The 22,066-nt window shown below is 36.7% G+C and overlaps 1 protein-coding gene across 2 annotated transcripts in view; it reads right to left on the reverse strand.

Moving 5' to 3' along the window:
• Positions 1 to 22,066, reverse strand: part of SCAF4 (SR-related CTD associated factor 4) — a 61,642-nt gene that overhangs the window by 10,859 nt on the left and 28,717 nt on the right. Inside the window, exons 5-19 of one of the 2 annotated variants that reach the window (XM_031005267.3) lie at positions 20,926 to 21,061; positions 20,457 to 20,599; positions 19,678 to 19,854; positions 15,311 to 15,492; positions 14,862 to 14,970; positions 13,558 to 13,725; positions 12,950 to 13,035; positions 12,031 to 12,221; positions 11,089 to 11,189; positions 10,557 to 10,670; positions 9,528 to 9,684; positions 7,040 to 7,197; positions 4,327 to 4,492; positions 4,157 to 4,243; positions 3,809 to 4,000 (exon numbers count right to left, since the gene is read on the reverse strand). In XM_031005267.3, the coding sequence (XP_030861127.2) occupies positions 3,809 to 4,000; positions 4,157 to 4,243; positions 4,327 to 4,492; positions 7,040 to 7,197; positions 9,528 to 9,684; positions 10,557 to 10,670; positions 11,089 to 11,189; positions 12,031 to 12,221; positions 12,950 to 13,035; positions 13,558 to 13,725; positions 14,862 to 14,970; positions 15,311 to 15,492; positions 19,678 to 19,854; positions 20,457 to 20,599; positions 20,926 to 21,061 (2,167 nt within the window). The remainder of the gene's footprint in view (positions 1 to 3,808; positions 4,001 to 4,156; positions 4,244 to 4,326; positions 4,493 to 7,039; positions 7,198 to 9,527; positions 9,685 to 10,556; positions 10,671 to 11,088; positions 11,190 to 12,030; positions 12,222 to 12,949; positions 13,036 to 13,557; positions 13,726 to 14,861; positions 14,971 to 15,310; positions 15,493 to 19,677; positions 19,855 to 20,456; positions 20,600 to 20,925; positions 21,062 to 22,066) is intronic. The other variant, XM_031005269.3, reaches the window with a different exon arrangement.

Genomic DNA, 22,066 nt, shown 5'->3' on the forward strand with positions numbered 1-22,066 from the left:
AATCTCTTCATATTGATAATTAATGAATAAACATACTTGTCAAGAGGCTTTAATTTTCCATAAAAGGAATGAGTTCGACCTAGAACAGTTTTTGCTTGAAAAGATATTTTGGATATACTGGTAACACAGTAGAGATAGGTAACACAAACAAACATTTTTTTGTGTATTCTTTTTTATTGTTTGGAACACCAAAGTAACCCAAACTTTACATTTACAATGAACTTTTTAATAAAAATAGGTTGTACATATTAGAGATACATGTTATACAAAAGTTTTTGAAAAGTAAACACAAACACTTATACAGTAAAGAGAATGAACTGAATTGCTATCATTTGTAATATTCCTTCTCTCCTAAGTGACCAACAACTGTAGAATGTTACCTTTAGCTTTTATGAAACTACCACCACTGTAGCTACTTTGGTGTGTGAGATTTCTTTAAAATCAAGTAATAATCAATTATTGTGCATCAAGTAATTTTATATTTTCAGATTATCAGTATTACTAAAAGAATCAAAATCTCTAAAAGTTGGTTTTATTCCCTCCAAATTCAGTAGTACAACTCAACTAATTACTCCCAAACTAACACCCGCACTTAAGTCTGATGATACAACCAAACCATCCTTAAGGCACCCACTGCCTCTTTCCAGTATAATCAGGCTTCACTACAGAATTTTTGGAGACCCACTGAACAACTGTTTGGCGCCTAGTACTTTAAAAATATTGCCACATTTCACAAATTAAGATCCAAGAACTCAGTTAAGTCTCGCTCACTGGAAAAACTACAGATATCTAGTAGGTGTGCTATTTATCACTAAACTGACACGTTTTCTCATTAAGCCAACTGATGGAACTTCAATATGTGTAAATTTATGATCTAATCTATCTCGAAAATATCTGAGGCAACTATGTCAAGATAAATTTTTTCCTAAAAAGTAGGCCAGGTGTGGTGGCTCACGAGGTCAAGAGATCAAGACCATCCTGGCCAACATGGTGAAACCCCGTCTCTACTAAAAATAGAAAAATTAGCTGGGCGTGGTGGCACGCGCCTGTAGTCCCAGCTACTTGGAAGGCTGAGGCACGAGAATCGCTTGAACTTGGGAGGCGGAGGCTGCAGTGAGATGAGATTGCGCCACTGCACTCCAACCTGGCGACAGAGTGAGACTCATCTCAAAAAAAAAAAGTTTGCTTCCTCTGTCTGCCAATATAACAGTTTAAAACCAATCACAGATGAAGTAATATAATTTTAGAATTGCAAAAGATATTCTTCTCTAGGTCTTATAAATACCATCTATGACATTTCTTACCTGTAATATAAGCACCCACCATTCACTAAGTGCCTGCCCTACAGCAGGCCCCAAAGCAAGTGTTTTATAGATGTTAGCCCATTAAATCATCGTGACACCATTGTGTTTGTCATTTTTCTCCCCCTTTAGAGATGAGAAAACTGAAGTTTAGCATCAACTTCTAGACTTATAGTTTTCTGGTGAGCATAACAATTCCTTTTATTATCTTAAAAGAAAACATTAGAGCACCAAGAGGAAATACCAAAGCATCTTAGTTCTGGGATTCCATCACTTGTTATCCCAACCTAATTACTGATCCTTTAGTACTGCAATACTGCAGTGTGGTCACCACATTCCTTTATCAAAATGATAAAACTGGTTAGTCTTAGATGAACCCTTCTTAACTTGCATACACATTTAAAACTCATTCCTCTATAAGGTCAAAATTCCTGTGATATTCTTTTCAAGACTGCTGACGGAAGGCTTTCTTTCTCATGACTGAACTAACATATTGCATTTTAGTTCAAAGTGCTTATTTTAACAAAATTGTTTTCACTTTTCTTATGTCAAATTCTAAACCCTTCTGGATTTAGAATAGCCTTCAATTTTAAAATTTTGTTTTAGAACGAAGATAATCATCAGAAGTAAAATATGAACAGTCCTGCATTGAAAACCACCCGCTCATGTAACAAATGTTCCCCTCTCATGGGTCCATCTAGTGGGAGGAAGATGGACATGCAAACAGTATGTCAGGTGATGATAAACGCTACGACTGATTCAGAATTTAATTACTTTTCTAGCCATGCCTAGCTTACTATGTTTTTCCAAGCTCACCGACTTCTCATCTGTGTTTGGTTGCACATGTTGGATGCAGAGGTTAAATTGTATGTTCAGTAGCGATAAGAAATAACAGGCAGGGTCTTCAAGACCTAAATGTTAAATCACAGGCAGGCTACTTACTACGCTTCACAGTTGCTTGAAAGCAGTGGTTATTAAACTCCTGGAGTTCATGAGATCTTTTCACTCATTCAACAAATTTATTAAACCCAGTAAAAAACACAAATGCAGCAATTTTATAAATAGTTTCAGGTAGTCTAACATCCATGGACCTTAGACTAGGATTCATAATCAAGGGTGTGTATGTGGGATGTGAAGAAGGGGTTGCTATCCAGATTCTGTGATTCTTGTGCAATCATGTTAATATGAAAAAAAAAAAAGCATAACAAAACAGATGCAAAGATGTTCCCTGGTTCCTAGTCCAATGTTCCTTCTATGATATGACTTCTATTGGAAGGTAGACCTCTTAAGCAACTTCCTCATTAAACAAATCATTTTCCATCATTATGGTAACTGCACTCCTGTATCACTTGTGATAAATTTTAATCCCAAATCCTCTTTTACCATTACCCAATCTGTGTACTAAGGGAAATAAACTCAAGGCTATTATCAGCCTAAGCTTAGTCTAGGGGAGGGCAGAATACAGTATACCATTTAAAAACAAATTGTTTTTTATTATAAATATAGTACATGCAAAAAATAAAAAATTCCAACAGCACTGAATAGCATAGGTGAAAAGTAAAAGTCCTCCATTACAAACCAATGTCTCACAGTCCTACATCTCAGAGGTAATCAATAGGTTCTTTCCTAAAACAACTCAGATTATGAAAGCAAACAGGCATATGCATATACCTTTGAAAAATACTACGGGCTCACAGGACTAGAACACTGTAATGCTCTCAAGATATTAACTTCCAATTAAGGGATTCCAGTGTTAATTATATTTGGCAATACCACTTCAAATACAACAATTTGTTAATTTAAAAGATGGTCTACTGTAACAAGCATATGATGTATTTATTCATAATTTAAGCAGGCAAGAGTAAGCCTGCTTAAAGATGTAAAAGATCTAAGTCACATCGCCCTTGATCACAGTATTGAAGTTGTGGGTAAAAAGTACAACAGATAAACTCCAGCCAAGTAAACTGAGAGTGAGTGGGAAAGTGGTACCTCAGGCTGTGCAACTGTTACTTAGAAAACAAAGCCATTTTATTGGAATGTATCAAAGATGATTTCTTTGCTAGCCCACAAAGAACGCTACCCAAGTCCAGGGGTTTCAGATAGATAATAACTGCTCCAGACAGAGAAAAACCTATGCTGTTAAAGAAGTATCTCCTAAAAGCTGGGAAGAGACTAAGGTTAAGTGACTCTGTACCAATTCCTTTGCACAGAGATTACTTTTAATCATTTTTCTATACCAAATAAGGATGTGAAGATCCAAATTTTATTCAAGACAGACAAACATGATTTTGTCTTTGAGATTATCTCTTGGTAAAGATCAAGTACACATATTTGACTTTAAGAGGAAGATCTTCCTCAAAAACAAACAAAAAAAACAACCAAAAAAGCCAGTCTTGGAGATAATTTTACCAAAATTAACATTGTTTTTTAAAAACCTAACTTGGGGATGGGTGGGGGGTGGGTGGGGGTGGGGCAAGGAAAACTAATGATAAAAAAAAATAACTTACCAAGAAGTGAAACAGGCTGGGTTACAGGAGGGGTGGGCAGATTCGTGGGTGCAGCAGGTGGCACAGCAGAGCCATACATTTTCACGCTGTCACCAGACTCGGCGTTTCCTCTAGCCCCAGACACCACTGTTGGAATGGGATTTCCAATAGATAAGTCTTTTGTAGTGTCTTCATTTATACCAGCGATAGTAGCTAAGGAATATAATTATATCAACATGTGAAGCTGAATAATTAATTATCTCCGGTCAACATTCTTCTGCCATACTATAGATCCTATTACCGGTTCACTCTCCCTCCTACACCCAGCTCCAAGAGGATAAGCAAACACAAAGAAAAAAACATGCTTACAGTTTGGGATGCTTATTGGTGGAGTGTGAGGAGGAGGAATGGATACTGGTGGAGTTATAGGAGGTGGGGGTCCAGGAGGCAGAAAACCTAGAATAAGAAAAATAATGTCAACTTATGCTGTATCACTCCATCGCAGGCTCTAAAGTATGTTCACAGACAATTTAGTGTACCTGGTGGTAAATGCATTGGGTTGAATCCTGGGCGCAAAAATGGTGGAGGAGGAGGGGGAGGAGGAACACCAGGACCAAAGCCTGGAGGCGGTATTCCCAGAGGAGGCGTGAAAGCAGGTGGCTGGAGAGCACCAACTACAGGTGGACCCGGTTGATGTGGTGGGACCTAGAAAGAAAGATAAAAGAATAAACCACCTATCTAGACACCCTCCCATCCATGCAGTAAGCACAGATAAAAGAGCATACTGTTGAAAAAATAGATGTTTCTTAATTTGTGCTTATTAGACCAGTCAATTTATTAAATAGCAGGTGGTAGTTAACTTCTATTCATACCAACGGATAGATATCAAAGCTGTGGGCCGGGTGTGGTGGCTCACACCTGTAATCCCAGCATTTTGGGAGGCCGAGGCAAGCGGATCACCTAAGGTCAGGAGTTCAAGACCAGCCTGGCCAACATGGTGAAACCCTGTCTGTACTAAAAATACAAAAATTAGCTGGGTGTGGTGGCAAGCACCTGTAATCCCAGCTATTCCGGAGGCTGAGGCAGGAGAATTGCTTGAACTCGGGAGGTGGAGATTGCAGTGAGTCGAGATTGCACCACTGCACTCCAGCCTGGGCGACAGAGCAAGACTTGGTCTTCAAAAAAAAAAGGAAAGAAAGAAAGAAATCAAAGTTGTGCTCTTCACTTTATGACAGCAATTTCACACTATACTTCACCAGAGTTTATTGGTGTTCTGACATCATGTAATACATTTTAAAATGTTCCATGGTCCTTTCAGCAATACAGCTTTAAGACAGGCTACTTGGTAATTTACACAATGGCTAAGATCACAGGTCCTGGAGCCAAATTGTCTGCTTCTCCCACCCGCTTTAGTTAGCTGTGTGACCTTGAGCAAGCTATTTAAATTCTCTAAAACGGCAAAGTGCCAACCACACATAATTACGCAGATTAAATGAGTTAATACATACTAAGTGCTGGTGCCTGGCACTTAAATACCCAACAAACGTTAGCTATTTTTTTTCTTTTTAAAGATAAATTTTAACAACCCCCACCAGCCACGGACCGTTACCAGTCTATGGCGTTAGGAAATGGGCCATACAGCAGTGGGCAAGCAAGCACCACCGCCTGAGCTCTGCCTTCTGTCAGATCAGTGGCGGCATTAGATTGTCACAGGAGTATGAACCCTATCGTGAAATGCACATGTGAGGGATCTAGCTTGTGCAGTTCTTATGAGAATCTAACTAATGCCTGATGATCTGAGGTGGAGCAGCTTCATCCTGAAACCATCTTCCACTCCAGTCCACGGAAAAACTGCCTTCCAAGAAACCGGTCCCTGGTGCCGGAAAGGTTGGAGACCACTATCTGAACAAATCAGGCAGCTTTCTGTAAATGAGTGCTGACACACATTGAATTTTGCTTAGAACCTGCACTGGAGGGGCATATCCAGAAGGTCAGCTGAAGAGTTTGCCAACTAGGGGAGTCCATTTAAATCACAGCCAAGAATGTACCAAAGCATACAGTTTTCCCCTCACATTGAGAAAATGAAGATACAATTCACTTTCATGATAGCTCAGATTTATCTGATTCAGATTTAATGTGAGAAACTGAGGAAGGAAGACAAGAAAAATCCAGTAGATCACACATAGAACTATGGCTCAAGTTCTTATAATTTTCAAAGGGTTTTTCATTTTTCGGCTCTTATGACGTGACAAAAAACATACTGAGTACTTAACATGTGTTATCTCATTTAACCCTCAAAACAACTCTAACACATGAGGAATGCCAAAGCCAGGAAAGGGAATTTGCACATTTACAAATAGGAAACTGAAGCTTATAGGTGAAGTTACATGCCAAATACCATACTGCTGAATATAAACAACAGAGTTGAGAATTAAACCCAGTTCTACCAGAATCTAGTATTGCTTTTCAAGTAACAGGTTGGCTGACTAGACAGCAAATATTTTATAATAAGAACACATCTTCATGTTAAATGGCATTTATTATGAAGTTTTCAATCCATTTAAAAATTTCATAAGGATAGCATCCAAGGTGAAAATTAAGAAAATCCCTGTCCCTCAAAGCAGCAGCTTATTGGGTACATATCCAAGTTTCTTCAGGACACAAAGTCCCTGAAGAATGAAGACTCAGAAAAAAAGTAGGCAGAACCTATGAAACTTGATACTGAATAATCTGGATGGATAGATGTAAGACAATATACATTTATTTTGGTTGTATAAACATTTATGGGCCAGGCACGGTGGCTCACACCTGTAATCCCAGCACTTTGGGAGGCCAAGGCAGGCAGATCACTTGAGGTCAGGAGTTTGATACGAGCCTGGCCAGCATGGTGAAGCCCCGTCTCTACTAAAAATACAAAAATCAGCCAGGTGTGGTGGCAAATGCCTGTAATCCTGTAATCCCAGCTATTCAGGTGGCTGAGGCAAGAGGGTCGGCTTGAACCTGGGAGGTGGAGGTTGCAGTGAGCCGAGATCACCACCACATTCCAGCTTGAGCAACAAAGAGAGACTCTGTCTCAAAAAAAAAAAAAAAAAAAAAAGTGAAGAATATAAACTTTAAATCTGACAAAACATGAAAAATTTAATATGCACATATATGTACTCATGTTTTTTACTATGAATCCAGACATGTATCTACAGTAACATTTAGAAAGGGACCTTTCAGGCACTTTAAGTCATGTCCCAATATTCTCACCTGTGGAGGTGGCACTGTTATAGGTGCAGGAACAGGAATAGGAGGGACAGGCACAGGTAATGGTTTAGGTATGGGTGATACTGGTTCTGTGTGTGAGGTTTCAGCACCTCCATTTTGAGCAACTTCATTTTCAGGCTTCTTAGGAATTCCTTTCCAATCTGTGAGCGTGAAAGAAATTTAACAAGAGTTTACCATTTTCAGTTTGTAACTTTAAATCTAGAAATGAAAAATGTTGATTATAAAAACCTAGCCCAATTATTAAAGAAATTCCCATGCTAATTTTAGAAATAGTAATTATTTAAATTAACCACAATAGAAACATGTAAAAGAATGCATACTGTGTGCCAGGCACTGTCACAAGCACTCTATTTATATTAGCTTATTTAGTTCTCACAACCATTTACAAGTAGATACTACTATTATTCCCATTTTACAAATGAGAAAAGCAAAGACAGCTTGCCCAAGATCACATTCTTGGTAAATGGCAGGGATGGATTCAACTCAGACACATTTGGTTCTAGAGTCCATGTTCTTAACCACAAGAATGTATTATTTAAAGTATTAAAAATAAAGGATAATGAAACACCCAATATTTCCTGAACAAAATTTCACTAATATTAAAGAATAACTTAAACCTCCCACCTATTTCCACACATCTTCTAGTCAAGTGAAAACAAAACCGTCTTTCTGCTCTGTCCGCTGAGGCTCTGGCTCCATTGGATTCTCCTATATTCTTGAGCTTTTCAATACATTCTCCACTGGACCATGAGCTCCAAGATTACACCATCTTCTTCTTTTTACCACTGTCTAGCGCCTCCCAGATGTCCAGCACATAGTAGGCCCTCAATACCTGATTGCCTTAACACAAATCTAGCTCTATCCTTAGATGAAGGCTTTGTACATCCACGGAGGGAGTGGGATGTGGGAATAGTACAACATTGTTTCATCTCTTTTTGGGTCTCAAACCGTCACTCCTGCTTGAAGCTTCCTTTATTTTATTTTAATTTTTTGAGACAGAGTCCTGCTCTGTCTCCCAGGATGGAGTGCAGTGGCACAATCTCAACTCACTGCAACCTCTATCTCCTGAGTTCCAGTGATTCTCCAGCCTCAGCGTTCCAAGTAGCTGGGATTACAGACACCCACCACCACATTCAGCTAATTTTTTTTTTTTGTATTTTTAGTAAAGATGGGGTTTTACCATGTTGGCCAGGCTGGTCTCAAACTCCTGACCTCAAGTGACCTGCCTGCCTCAGCCTCCCAAAGTGCTCGGATTACAGGCATGAGCCACCGTGCCTGGCCTTGAAGCTTCCTTTAAATGTTCTTTCTGAGGGCAGTGAGGGTGAGCATGGTGGCTCACGCCTGTAATCCCAGCACTTTGGGAGGCTGAGGCAGTAGGCAGATCACCTGAGGTCAGGAGTTCGAGGCCAGCCTAACACGGTGAAACCCCTTCTCTACTAAAAAAAATACCAAAAAAATTAGCAGGGCACGGTGGCACGCGCCTGTAGTCCCAGCTACTTGGGAGGCTGAGGCAGGAGAATCACTGGAACCCAGGAGGCACAGGCTGCAGTGAGCCAAGATCATGCCACTGCACTCCAGCCTTAGTGACAGAGCAAGACTCCATCTCAAAACGAAACAAAAAACAACAAAAAACATTCTATACTGCCATGCCATCCTATGCTCCTCCTCGTTCCTCTGTCTAGCAATCTCCAGGTCATGCCCATGCATTCTGCGATTTTCCCCCCTGCAATCTCACTGTCAATCTGGCATTTTAAATATTTATGCCCACAAATAACTGCAATTCCTTGTCTTACACATTTACTTTAGATTGCTTCTCTGGACATCTAAAACTTTCCAAGGTAATTATCATGAAGCACTGGATTAAAACCCAATACCAGGCCGGGTGCAGTGGCTCACGCCTGTAATGCCAACTCTATGGGAGGTCGAGGTGGGCGGATCATCTGAGGTCAGGAGTTCGAGACCAGCCTGGCCAACATGGTGAAACCCCGTGTCTATTGAAAATGCAAAAATTAGCCGGGCAAGGTGGCATGCGCCTGTAGTCCCAGCTACTCGGGAGACTGAAGGAGGAGAGTGGCTTGAACCTGGGAGGCAGAGGTTGCAGTGACCCAAGATTGCATCACTACACTCCAGCCTGGGCTACAGAGACTCCACCTCAAAAAATAAATTAAAAAAAACATAATACCAAAGATCCTCAGTTAAGACCTATATGATTTATTAAGTTTCACAGGAAAAGTTCTACTTAATTTTGTAATTCATAGATCCCATAATCAGTTAAGTATTTCACTTGTGTTTGCATCTCTTTTGTCTCATTCACTATTTAACCCTCAGTTTATAATGGAGATACTGACACAGGAGGGATCCTAAAAAATCTCAAAAATCACGTCCTAATGCAAGGAACAGGACATTCGATTTGTCATATGTACTACCAAGCAAATAACTGAACTGTAAGAGAAATTAAATACTGCTTTACCTGGGTTAAGTGTGTCACTGTCCAACATTCCTCCTTCACAAAAACTCTCCAGTTCCTCAGGCTTGACTTTGTCCCATGGAATATAAGTAACACCAAGTTCTACATCCCAATACTGCTTATAATCTGCCTTTATTCCTTTGTTTAAGGCCCAGGCAATCTATTTCACCATTAGTGAAAATATAAAAAGAAAACAAAGCAAGGTCATAAGTCTTGAGAGTATTATTCTTTATCATTCTATCCATTCCGACTCGGGCAGCAAGGGAGCAATCTGGACCAGCTAGGCTTGGATCTCATTCAAAGCCTTATTCTCACTACAGAACTGGTTACCCTTTAATTCTCACTTTGTCCTAGGATGGAAATTTCACTGGCATCTTCTCCTTACCAACTCTCACCCAACCCAGCCAACATAAAACTTAGAGAAAAGGAAAAAGTTTAACAGGGAAAGGCTGAAGTTCCCTGAATAGCCTAGTAGTATACTGGGGACTACTTTTCCAAGTCTAGGGGTGCCTTGTAATTACTTAACATCAGACAAAATCTTTTTGCAGTGCAATCCAACGGTAGAATGGGGTGTTAAGACACTGAAGAAACACTGACTTTAGCTCCTTAGGGGAAAAATACCCATGTACCTATATGTTTTTCTCCACCTTTGGTGAATATTTTTCAGTTAATTCTAAGACGGCAAACTTTAAAAATACAGTATCCAAATTTTTTGAACAGGACAAAACATATTGCTAAAAGACATTATATTTAAAGCACTAATTTACCATGATGAACCCATCTACATTTAGGAAAAACAAAACAAAACAAAACAAAACAAATTCTACCATGCACGTAACATTTACAATTTTATGTTGAAACACTGGAGTTCTTTTAGGAAACAGTCTTTAAAAAAAAAAAAAAAAAAAGATGCACATGAAATGCCTCAGTGTTGAAAGTCATTTCGAAGACCCAAATTAGTTTTTATATGCCACATATTATTCCCCTTCTGCCTATTTAAAAAAAAATTAATTATAACATATAAGACTGTACCTTTATGGATTTCTGGTTCACTTTATAGTTTCCTCGGCTCAGTTTCTGCAGGGCACGATAGGCATCTTGCCTATGAACCATAACAATATAGGCACAACCCCTGGGAGGAATCATCTGCTCCAAAACATTTTAATATTATAAAAGATAACAAAATTGAAAAGCAACAAGATACAACACCAAGTAAGCAGTTCCAACAATCCCATCCCTCACCCCATGTTATATAATGTAAGGTTAAATTCATTTCTAAGTTGGCAATTCAAGTTTGGTCTCAACTGAGTTCTCCAAGCTTTGTTATATAAAGACTTACCTAGAAATGTTTGAAATTAAACTTGGTTATCCAAGAAATGTTAAATACAAAGAATTCTAAGAAATGTTAAATACAGATAATTCTAAACGTGGACTCTGAACACCTAAATTCTAGTCACATCTATAAACCTGGGCAAATTGTAACTTTGGTCTCAGGTCCTCCATTTCATAAAATGACATTAATCACACCTGTCCATCGTACTTAAAAAACTGAATAAACACTCACATTAATTGATTCAATTGGACCAAACTCTTCCAAGAGACTGGCAACATCCTGCTGAGTAGTTCTTTTGTCCAGCTGCCCCACCCAGAGGGTAGTACTGCAAACTTAAAATAAAATTACAATCATAAAGAGATTCACATTTGATAATGAGCAGCACTGTAGCTTACATTAAAAAATTACACAAAATATTCATGAACTATATTACAACACCACAAGTTTAAATAGTAAATCTCACATACATTTTAAAAATTCTAGAAAACTGCATTAGTACTTCCAGAAAGAGAACTGGGATAGTGAAAGGTATACATAAAAGTTGGAAAAAACTGGTTTTTTTGTAGATGGATCTAAAGATTACATCTATAAAAACTGAAGCCAGGGAAGCAATAACTTGCCCACCTCACCCTGCCAATGAACAGCAGAACTAGGACTGGAGCTCAAGTCTCTTGATTACCAACCAGCTCAGTGCTTTGTTCACTTGCATGTAACTGTCCTTTCTCCACTCTTAAGTGTTGACGGTTTTTCTTTTATGTTGTGTCCTAGGTGATAAGCCTTATGGAATCAGAAATCTTACATATGCCCTAGTCATATTATAAATTAAAATCTTAGTCATCTTAATAGTTACTGATTTATATCAAATATATGTCTAGCACACCTTACTAAATGTATTCTGAAGACATCTGATGAGATTCAGAAAATAACGCAAGTGAATACATTCTGTAAATTTTTGGTTCACTCCTTACTGCTGCTTTATAGCTGGTTTAAGGTACGAAAGCAAATCTAAGGGTATACATCAATGAATAAACAAGGCGCAAGAAAGCGATATTTCAAATAAAAATCAACACAGTGGTAACATTTCTTTTATAGTTTTGCTAACAGTTATAAAACACTTTAAACCCAAGACATGAAAAAATAGTACATGAGGTTTGAATATAAAGGTTGAGTTACCACTTGCAGTTTCCGGTTTCACTTGAGGGAGGCCTTTTTGTCGACGTTCTCTCTCTTTTTCTCGATCCCGTCTTTCTTGGGATCGAGATCGGGGAGAATGTCGGCGTCTATCCCTGGACCGAGATCGAGAACGTCGATGCCGAGACCTTCGAGATCTAGAACCAGATCTAGATCGCCTCCTTTTTGGTGACCTAATGTTTTCAAGAGAAGGGAGAATGCATAGCATATAGACAAAAACCAGAAAATACAAGCACATACTAATTAAAACAAAACAAAACAGAACAAAAACTAGGTAATTTAATGTTTGGGTATGTAAGAATGCAATACCTGAGAATTCATTTTACAAATTTAGTATGTCCCAAATTAGAAATCATGCACATTATTTAAATAAAATACACAATGTTGACAGCTTATATAAGTATCTGTCATCTTCAGTCCGTCTGGTACTATATAAAATTACATCCTTGTAATTTAAGTAGCTAATTTTCATAGTTGAGATACACTGCTACTACTGTTACCTATCTTCTTAGTAAAGTCTTTTCTGCAGCAATTAAAAACATTCTCTGATTACAGCATTACTGTGATCTTTCCACTTTTGCTGGCTGATAAAGCTGTAATGGAACTTTGAAAATATAGTTCTTCTAATATCACATACTGATTACCTATGTATAGAATTATATCTTCAAAATTCCGTTACATCTGAGCAACTCAAATATAGGGAAAAAAAGTAAGATGAACGATGTAGTTTTTTTTTTTAAATCAATACTTCACCTGCCCCCTTCTACACACATATACAAATACAAACATACCGACTGTTATTTTACTAACATTCTGAATATCTGAAAATAACCCAATCTAATTTTAATTTCTATGTCCCCTAAGACATACAGGGTTGGAAAAAACATTTTCTATAAATTACCTGGATGCTGACCTAGATCTTGACTTTCTGTTATCAGACATATGTCGCTTAACCTCTTGAATACAAGGTTGTTCTACTTCCATTTCCTTAAAAAACAAAAACCATGATAAAATGAGATATTTAAAAAGTATAAAAGCAAGAGGACAAAATCTAACAAAAGCTATATTAAAAATCTCCTGCCCTGAAGCAATTCTCTTTTGGTTGCCTGGGACCAAATTACTAGTAACAATTGGCCATCACTGGGGGAAAAAAAAAACCAAAAAACCACTTTTATATTGTTTAAAAGATTAAAAGAAATATTTCTCTACTTCTGGTAAAGTTACTTTGCTTAAATTACATACCATTTTAATAAACCATTATCTAATGCAGTGAAGTAGGCACTAGTTAAGCCTTCAACACTCTATATCAAACCTCACAGAATCCTATGGAAGTTGGCAGTATTAGTATGTCCACTTTCCAGATGAAAAACCTGGAGCACTGAGAGGGTTTAATATGTACCCAGGTCTTTCTTCATATTCAAAAATGAAGACAGCAAGCAAATAAGGAGAAATCTGCATATAAGTCAAGGCAACAAAAAAAGATACAACTATCTGAGAATATAATTTTACCTGCTGATGTGGCTTCTGTGTAAGTGGTTCATTTTGTGCCTGAAAAGAAGCTTGGAAAGGCTGCTGCACTGGTGGAGTTGGAGGAATCACAGGCTGAGCCATGGGAGGAAATGGAGGTGTAGGAAGAAGTCCAAATCCTGGCATTTGTCCATTAGGAGGAAGTGGAACCTTTCATTTTTAAAGAAAGTGTATGAGTAATAGCTATCAAAATAATTTGGAAAACCTTTAGTTATTATATAAAACTAAAATATCCTCAATAAAGTTTGATCAAGGAAAAGTTACAACGACATTCAACATTGTTTAACAATTTCCATATGTACAATTTCCATGCAAGAATTGTTACATACCAAGTATATAGGTTAAAAATCCTGTAACTCTTTTTAAAATTATGAACATACAGGTTTAGTTTTAAATATTTAAAGAAATACCTTCATTTACATAAGGAAGCAATGTGATAAACTGAACTTCAAGTCAGAAGTACTCCATTGCAAATGGTCTCTTTTCAGCTTTAAAGACAATTAAGCCTTTTGGGGGGAAAACTGGCTTTCTAGAAGCAATGACTTCTAGGTTTACTTTAAAAAAAAATAACCAAGGGGGAATTTCAACTAACATACCCAACTTTTAAGAGTTTCAAATAAAGTATCATAATAATAATGAAAGTAAACTACAATCTAACATATTTCTGCATGTCAGTTTAAACACAAATAAAACTATAAATATAATGCTTTAAGTATTCTTTCTAAATTATTTATGAACTTTCAGTAATTGTTAAACACTTGAAATAACAAAAATGCTTCCCATCCCATCCCCATAATTTAGATACAGAATCAAGTTTAAGAAACACTCAATGAGAGAATTTACTGGAACAAATTTATCTCTACTAACTTCCTGCAACTCTCCAGTGTGCTATGTATGCTCCTTTTATTGCGGATTTCAAACTATATTCCTGAATGTTCAGAGCTCAGAGCCCTCTAAAGTATCTAACCACACAAAATACAGAAGAAAGGCCCTTCCAAGGGAAAAAGCTGTATAACTAAACAGGTCGGTTTCTTCAAATAGAACTGTAATCTCTACATTATTTTAACTAAAAAAATGCCTATTATTAAAATATGAGCATGTGGTTTTGGCATCCTTGTTTTAATTACAGAAAAAAGCAACTCAAAATAGTTACGTGTTCAACAGCTTTTATCAGAGATATAGTACGACTTAGCCAATTACATAGCTGCAGAGTGTTCTGTGGAATGCAAACCATATGCTCTATAATTAATAGATCTTTCTTTCAACTGCAAGAAAAATGCTTGTACCTGATGGTGCATTGGATCCTGTTGTATTCCCATCATTCGTGGCTGGAACTGATCCATATTTTGATGCTGTGTGTATGCTGGCTGCTGCATGCCATCTCCAGGAAAACCACTAAAAAAAGTGGATAATCTTTTACCCATTCAAAAGCACAAGCTTCTCAGCCACACTTAAATTACAGAAACAGAGTGTTGTTTCATGAGTCATTAACATTTTACTGAACCATATATTTACCTATATATTAAATTTAATTTATAAACTCAGTATTATTCCCAACATAAAAGCCATTTTTTGGTTTTAAATCTTAGAGGATCCCTTCCTCATTCAAGAGAAAATACCACAAATTTTACAAAACAACTTCATAGAACATTGTTGTCATTGCTAAATGTTACTTAGGTTATGCCTTACAACTATTACCAATTTTCTATCTGCTGAGGAATAAAAAAAAACTAACAATGGTGCCTGTGGAGGAGGAGGAGAGGCAGCAGCGGGTGCAGCAGCAGCAGGCACGGTGGCGGTGGGTGCAGGGGGTACAGCGGCAGCAGGTGCTGTCGTGGTGACGGCAGTGGTATCCTCTTTCTTTGATTCTTCCACAGCTTCTGGCTCATCATCATAGTCAAATCTATCAAGCAACTTCTGGAATAATTATGTCAATATTTCATTTTAAAATTTAGACTGATTCACTGCACAAAAAACTTTATAAAAACAAGGGATGTTTACCACCATCTAGAAACCCACATTGTCAAGCACAATCTTATTTTCCCTTATGCCCCTCAGGACCTTGGTTTGTAGATATAAACAATTTTTACACAGATGCCAGTTTGGAAAACACACAGTGTTTTCATTCTGTTTTCCTTCCTCAATTGTAAGTACAGTGCTTTCTATTTTCTATTGGTGTATTTCACAAGTAATTTAGCAGCATACATGTTTTTCTAAAATACTCATTTCCCTAGACTAAAAATGTTTGGAACTTTGTGCACATGAAAATGGGTATACATTTTCAGTCAGCATAAAATGTACAAAAAGACTGTCTTATCCAATCACCATAATGCATATAGAAAAGTGTCCATATACTGCTTCCTCAAGAATATACTAATATAAAAAAAGAAAAAAATGGCAAGGACACAAAAAAGTCACTAGCAGTTCCTAAGAGGTTCACTTGCTTCTTTCTCATGACTTCACAGCTTACCAGAAACTTTCATGTAAAAAAAATTCAGGAGACTTAATGAGATCACATATCTAGAAGAACAATTTTAAGTAAGATTTATTCAGAAAAAAGATAATGCTTAAATACCTAATGTGTATCAGACCATACAGACTTCATCACAAGAACACTGCAATGTAGATAGTTTCTTCTTTTTTACAGACAAGGAAACAAAGGCTCAGGTGATTAAGAAACATGATTAAGATTGCACAGTCAGTGAATGGTAGAATCAGGATGCGGACACTAGTCCTTTTGACTTCAAAGCCCTCAGTCTCTGGCTTTCAATAAGCAATCTTTCCTTTCAAGCTGTGCTCATTCTGCTCATAGACTTCAACCTTAAATTCCTGAACCTTGTCATTCTATAATAGTTCTGCCTAGAGATTCTGGTTTTGCTTTATTGAACAACAGATTTCTAAATCAAATGAAAGTTCCATCCTTAGACAACACAGTATATAGGACTAAACTAAGTGTAAAGAGTGTTTTGGGATAGAGCTAACTTATGTTTCTTTGTAGTTCTAGGCCAAGTGAGTAAAGTTCTTACAAATGAGCAAGTTAGTATTTTCTGAACAGGAACCATCATAGCCCAGGTACCTTGCTGTTTTACATATTTTTATTTAACCCTCATGGCAACAATAAAATATTTTTACTACCATCTTTATTTTACACTACTGAACACTAAACATTAATTCAACAACAGGACAGTCTGTAAGTAATTGGAGCCAAAATTAAAATCTGGTCAAAGTCGCCTACAAAAAACAAAACCTATGATCTTCACAGTTTATTACATATTAATATGTTCTTTAAAGTTTGAAGAATACTGCTTTAAAATACTTAAAGCAATTAAAAAATTAAAATGGGGTCTACCCAAAAAGAAATTTTAGTTGCTTTTTAGGAAACTGAAGATCTATAAAGCAGCTGAAACAGACAAATTATTTCCGGTGAGAAGCCTGAAACAGACCTTTTTAGTCAAAGGAAAAGCACAGAATTCCTTTTTCTAAACTTATGGGCCAATCCACTTAAGGTTAAATACTAGAGGAATTAGAATTCACAGTAATAAGAGAAACATGCTCACTATCATGGCTTTTCCTAAATTTACCTATAAATTCAAAGGAATTCTATACACTGACATAGAAATGTACAGAGTTTTCCAGTTCATCTGGAAAAGTATGCTGTGACTGTTAATTTTGTGTCAACCTGCCTAGGTTATGTAGTGCCCAGCTGTACAGTCAAACACTAATCTAGGTGTTGCTGTGAAGGTGTTTTTTTAGATGAGAAGGTGTTTTTTAGATGAAAGTAACAATAAATCAGTAGACTCTGAGTAAAGCAGATTACTCTCAATAATGAGTGGGCCTCAATCAATCAGTTGAAGGCATTAAGAATAAGAACTGAGATAGAAGGAATTACCCTCAGCAGTGCAACAGAGAAACCCTGGCCTGAGTTTTTAGTCTGCTATCCTGCAAATTCAGACTCAGGCCTACAATGTTAACTCCTGAATTTCCAGCCTGCTGACCTGCCCTGCAAATTTCAAATTTGCTAGTCCCTACAACTGCGTGAGCCAGTTTCTTAAGATAAATCTATCTTTCATTCAAGAATCTAGATAGACAGATGCAGATGTAGATTCAATTGCTGGTTCTGTTTCCCTGGAACTCTTGACTAATACACTTCACGATAAATGAACAAAGTTTGAAAAAGTATGAGGGGGAGTTTGAAAAAGAGTGAAGTGGGAGGGGGAGAGACGGGATACCAGGAAATGAAAGACAGTCTGTTACAAGAATTATTATGATGCAGAAATAAACAAACATATTAGTAGGATAGAACAGTGTCCAGAGATAAGACACAGAAACATACAGGAATTTAGTGTATAAAAAAGTAGTGAGGGAGAACTGGCTATTTTCAAAAACATAAAGGTTTAACTATCTTCAACCATATTCTAAAACAGATTCCAGAGGGACTGAACAGACAATCATAAAAAAAACCTTACTAGAATATAGAATTCTTTTCTAATACAAATGAGGAGTTTTCCTAATCACAACATAAAACAAAAAACTAGGAAAACCAAATATGTGAGTTTATGTTCGTATGTGCATGCAAACAAGAGTGCAAGAATATACACAAACAAATCTGTTCAAACTGCAGTGTGGAATTCTTTCCTTATTTTATAACTTTCTGTATTATTTGTTTTTTTTTTCTGCAAGTATATATTTCCTTTTTACTCAAAAAAATGTACCCAACTTTTGTTTAATCAGTCATCACTCATAAATCACTAAGATATAATGAAAACTGGTATTTACTAGGTGGATTTTTAATTTAGACTATTGGCAATAAAGTCCTTCTGTTTTTACAGTTAGGATGTTGGAAAGAATCAGATATTTTAAAGATGATGAAACCAAAGTCATCAGTTCTGATTTTCAAACTTTTGAGTTTTTTTGCAGTGAAAACCGAAAAGTCAAATGAAGTTTTATAAAGCCATAAACCAAATAAAACAGACAAGAGTGGAGCTGTTAGGGTTAAATTTCAATGAGAAGCTCTAAGCTGTTCAGCATACCCATATCCTTAGCGGCAGCTTCTTAAACATGCCTAAGAAACCTATAAGCCCGACAGAGCAGCTGAGACACTGACCTAACTCAAATCCTCTTTTTTGTTGTTGCTTGTTTTTTAGAGACAGGATCTCATTCTGTTGCCCAGGCTAGTGGCACAATCATGGCTTACTCCAGCTTTGAATTCCTGGGGCCAAGCAACCCACCCACCTCAGCATCCTGGGTAGCTAGGGCTACAGGTGCACACCACCATGCCCAGCTGGTTCCCAAACCCTCATATTATATATATGGTAACTAAGGTTAAAACACACACACACACACAATATATAATTTTATATATTATTAATACACACACATATATATTAAAAATAAATAAACACAGACAGAGTCTCACTATGTTGCCCAGGCTGGTCTCAAACTCCTGGGCTCATGAGATCCTCCCTTCTCGACCTCCCAAAGTGTTGGGACTATAGGCGTGAGCCACCACACTTGGCTGTCAGGTTTTTTTAACAGCAAAAAACTGAAAGCAATTTGAATGTCTATTAGTAGTGGAATGGCTGAACTGTAATGTGCCCATGTAGTGGAATACTATGTATTACATGCATTCAGTAAAAATGTAGATCTAAATCCACTATTAACCTTAACAACAAAAAAGATACAAGAGTATTAACACCAAAACAAGTGGGTATGTATTATACTCAATTAAAGAAAAGCATATATCTGTAGGAAATTAATTCTGAAAAGATGTAAGGCAAAATGTTACACAGTAATCCCCAAGTATTGGGGTTAATGAAGAATTTTCTGTTTCCTTTACTCCCTAACTTTTTCTTTTTTTTTTTTCTTCACTTTTTTCATTTTACACTAGTAAATTCAGCTTCAAAGCCTGGAAATTTTTGCAGTGAGCACATATCACATTTAAAACCAGGGAAAATAATCGATGTTTTCATGTTGAGGGAGAAAATCTCTCAAATTACAAAACGACATAATGAACAATCCACAGAAGGGATACAGAAGTGATAATTTCCATAATTCAAGTTGAGTGATATAAATGGTGAGGTGGGTTATGTGAGAGAAATATACCTTGTCAAATGCAGTTTTCTGTTCAGGTGGGGGGAAAGCAGCTTTTTGTTCAGATGGTTGTGTAGGAGTTGTCTTTAACTGAGCTGTGATAGCCTGAACCTGAGCCATCACAGCATTGTCAAGGGCAGGAGACTGTGGTTTTGGAGGCTGCTGAAAAGTCTGAAGGATCTGCTGAAGCTTAAAGAATGGGAAAACCAATAAATCACAGAACAAAGTATAATCATACTATCAAAAGTTAATTTAATAAAAAATGTCTTAAAGGTGACTCAAAGTAGCACAGGCACAGAACAAATTGGGGAAAAAATCCTTTTATGAATGGTTAAATTTGTTGTGAATGAATATACAGAGATACAATGTGCATTGCTTAAGGTTAAAAATGTATGCTGACAATGTCAATGATATGATGGTCAAAAAAAGAGAAAATACACTAAATTGTGAACAAAGTAAGCATAAGTTTTCTAGAAAAATGGAAAAATTCTCTCATTAAAAATAATTTTGAAATCCATCAGAAATGCTAGAATTGTGAGCAACATGAGCCACTTAGTAGTTCTAAAGTCCTCTTCAAAGAGGTACTGTCATTTCTAAGTGTGTTGTTCCCTTGTTTATCACTTCTACATTTTCCCTATTCCTCTTACATTACTTCTCTTGTGAAGGCTTTTCTAGTTGAAAAGCAGACGTATTTTCTCCTTTGAATGTGCTTATTAATGAAGAATAGAAAACAAGAAGTGACAACAGTACCTAGTCCTGCAAACAATTTCACTTTTGAGTAGACAGTTTACCTGTTGGCCTTGAGTTGTCTGAAACAGCTGAGCCACAGCAGCAAAAGCATCAGAGCTGGGCAACTGTGGTACAGCTGGGACGGAGTTTGGAGTGGCTTGTGTGGGAGGTTCAGAAGAAACTTTTACTGGAGGTGGAGGTGAGCCTAAAAAAGAAAAGGGCATTAAGGCCTAAAAAAAAAAGTTAACCTACAAGTTTTCCTAATTAAGCTTCTTTGCTAAAATAACATTTTATCCAATTTAACAAAGTATAAAATACATAGATTGTGGCACTAGAGTTTATACTGTAACAACTACCAGAAGAGCAGACCTTTATTATAAACAGGAATTATGGAAAGAAAATCATACCTTCCAAGATGTAAACTCAAGTTTCCTTCTTATAGAAAAATTCCTTCAATACAGATAAACTCTAACTGTTTCATGTGCAAAAAATTATGCCATTGTGTGAGCTCACAGATACATTTGACCATACCTTCATTATTGGTAACATTTTCTGCTACTGGGGCTGCATTACTGGTTCCTGCTGCCATGTCCAAAAGAGGTTGAATAATTTCAATTTTGAACACTCCATTTTTTTGCCAAAGGTTCAGCACACGAACAATTTTACTCTGTTACGCATGAGGAACACAAATATACAATAAATATTTGCATAAATAACCGATTATACTCTTACAAAAAGAAGAGAGGAAAACTCCCTAGGCTAATATTTCCATACTATGTGTGTTTCATAAACAAGGAAAAAAAAATCAGAATTACAACCTGGTTAAACTAATTAGTCTTTCTTCAGTGGTATCATCTAGAGGAAGGAACAGAGACGGACTATAGACCCAGACAATAAAAAGAAATTTATTATTTGACATTTTCATTTTATTTTACTTATGGTTACAAATAAACTATCACTGACCCCCCCCCAAAAAAAAAAAAGCTACCTTGAAGTAAATGAAGGAGAATTTCTTCAGAGTAATTATAACAGCTAAAATATTTAAGCAACTGGCCTGTAATCAAAATTTAAATTATGTGGCCAAGCAAATATGAAGATCCAGAGAATATATGTTATTCATGGGCACAACTTTTATCTTTATTCAAGGAATCATCTTGGTTTTGGGTGTATTTTTCCCACAAGAGCATTCCTCCAAGAATATAAAAACAGCATCTATGACACTGAAATTTATATGCTGTTTACTGTAAATGTCTCCATTCTTCATTATTCTGAGTATGTTTACTAGTATAATTCCTCCTATCTACTTATAGTCAGCTACTATATCTGTAATGTTTTTCTACTTTTATATAGTATGTTGTAAAGCCAACTGTATATATAAGGAATTAAATACTGTAGTCTGATTGCTAATGAATACCACTTAAGCTTTAGTATCTCTATATGTTGGGGAAGAACATCTATTATTGGCTCTTTCTTTCTGGAATAACCAGCAATCAGATGATCGCTGTCTTTTCCTACTGCACAATTTCTTCCTTACTCAACTATACAAGCACATCTTTCCAACGATATCTTCTTTAAAGATGATGCGCCTTTCATATTATTTTTTAAAAATTTTACTTTACTGTGGTAAGAACACTTAACATGAGATCTACTCACTTAGCCAATTTTTAAGTGT

The sequence above is a fragment of the Gorilla gorilla genome, chromosome 22 (assembly GCF_029281585.2).
Source record: "Gorilla gorilla gorilla isolate KB3781 chromosome 22, NHGRI_mGorGor1-v2.1_pri, whole genome shotgun sequence".
NCBI classification, from domain to species: domain Eukaryota; kingdom Metazoa; phylum Chordata; class Mammalia; order Primates; family Hominidae; genus Gorilla; species Gorilla gorilla.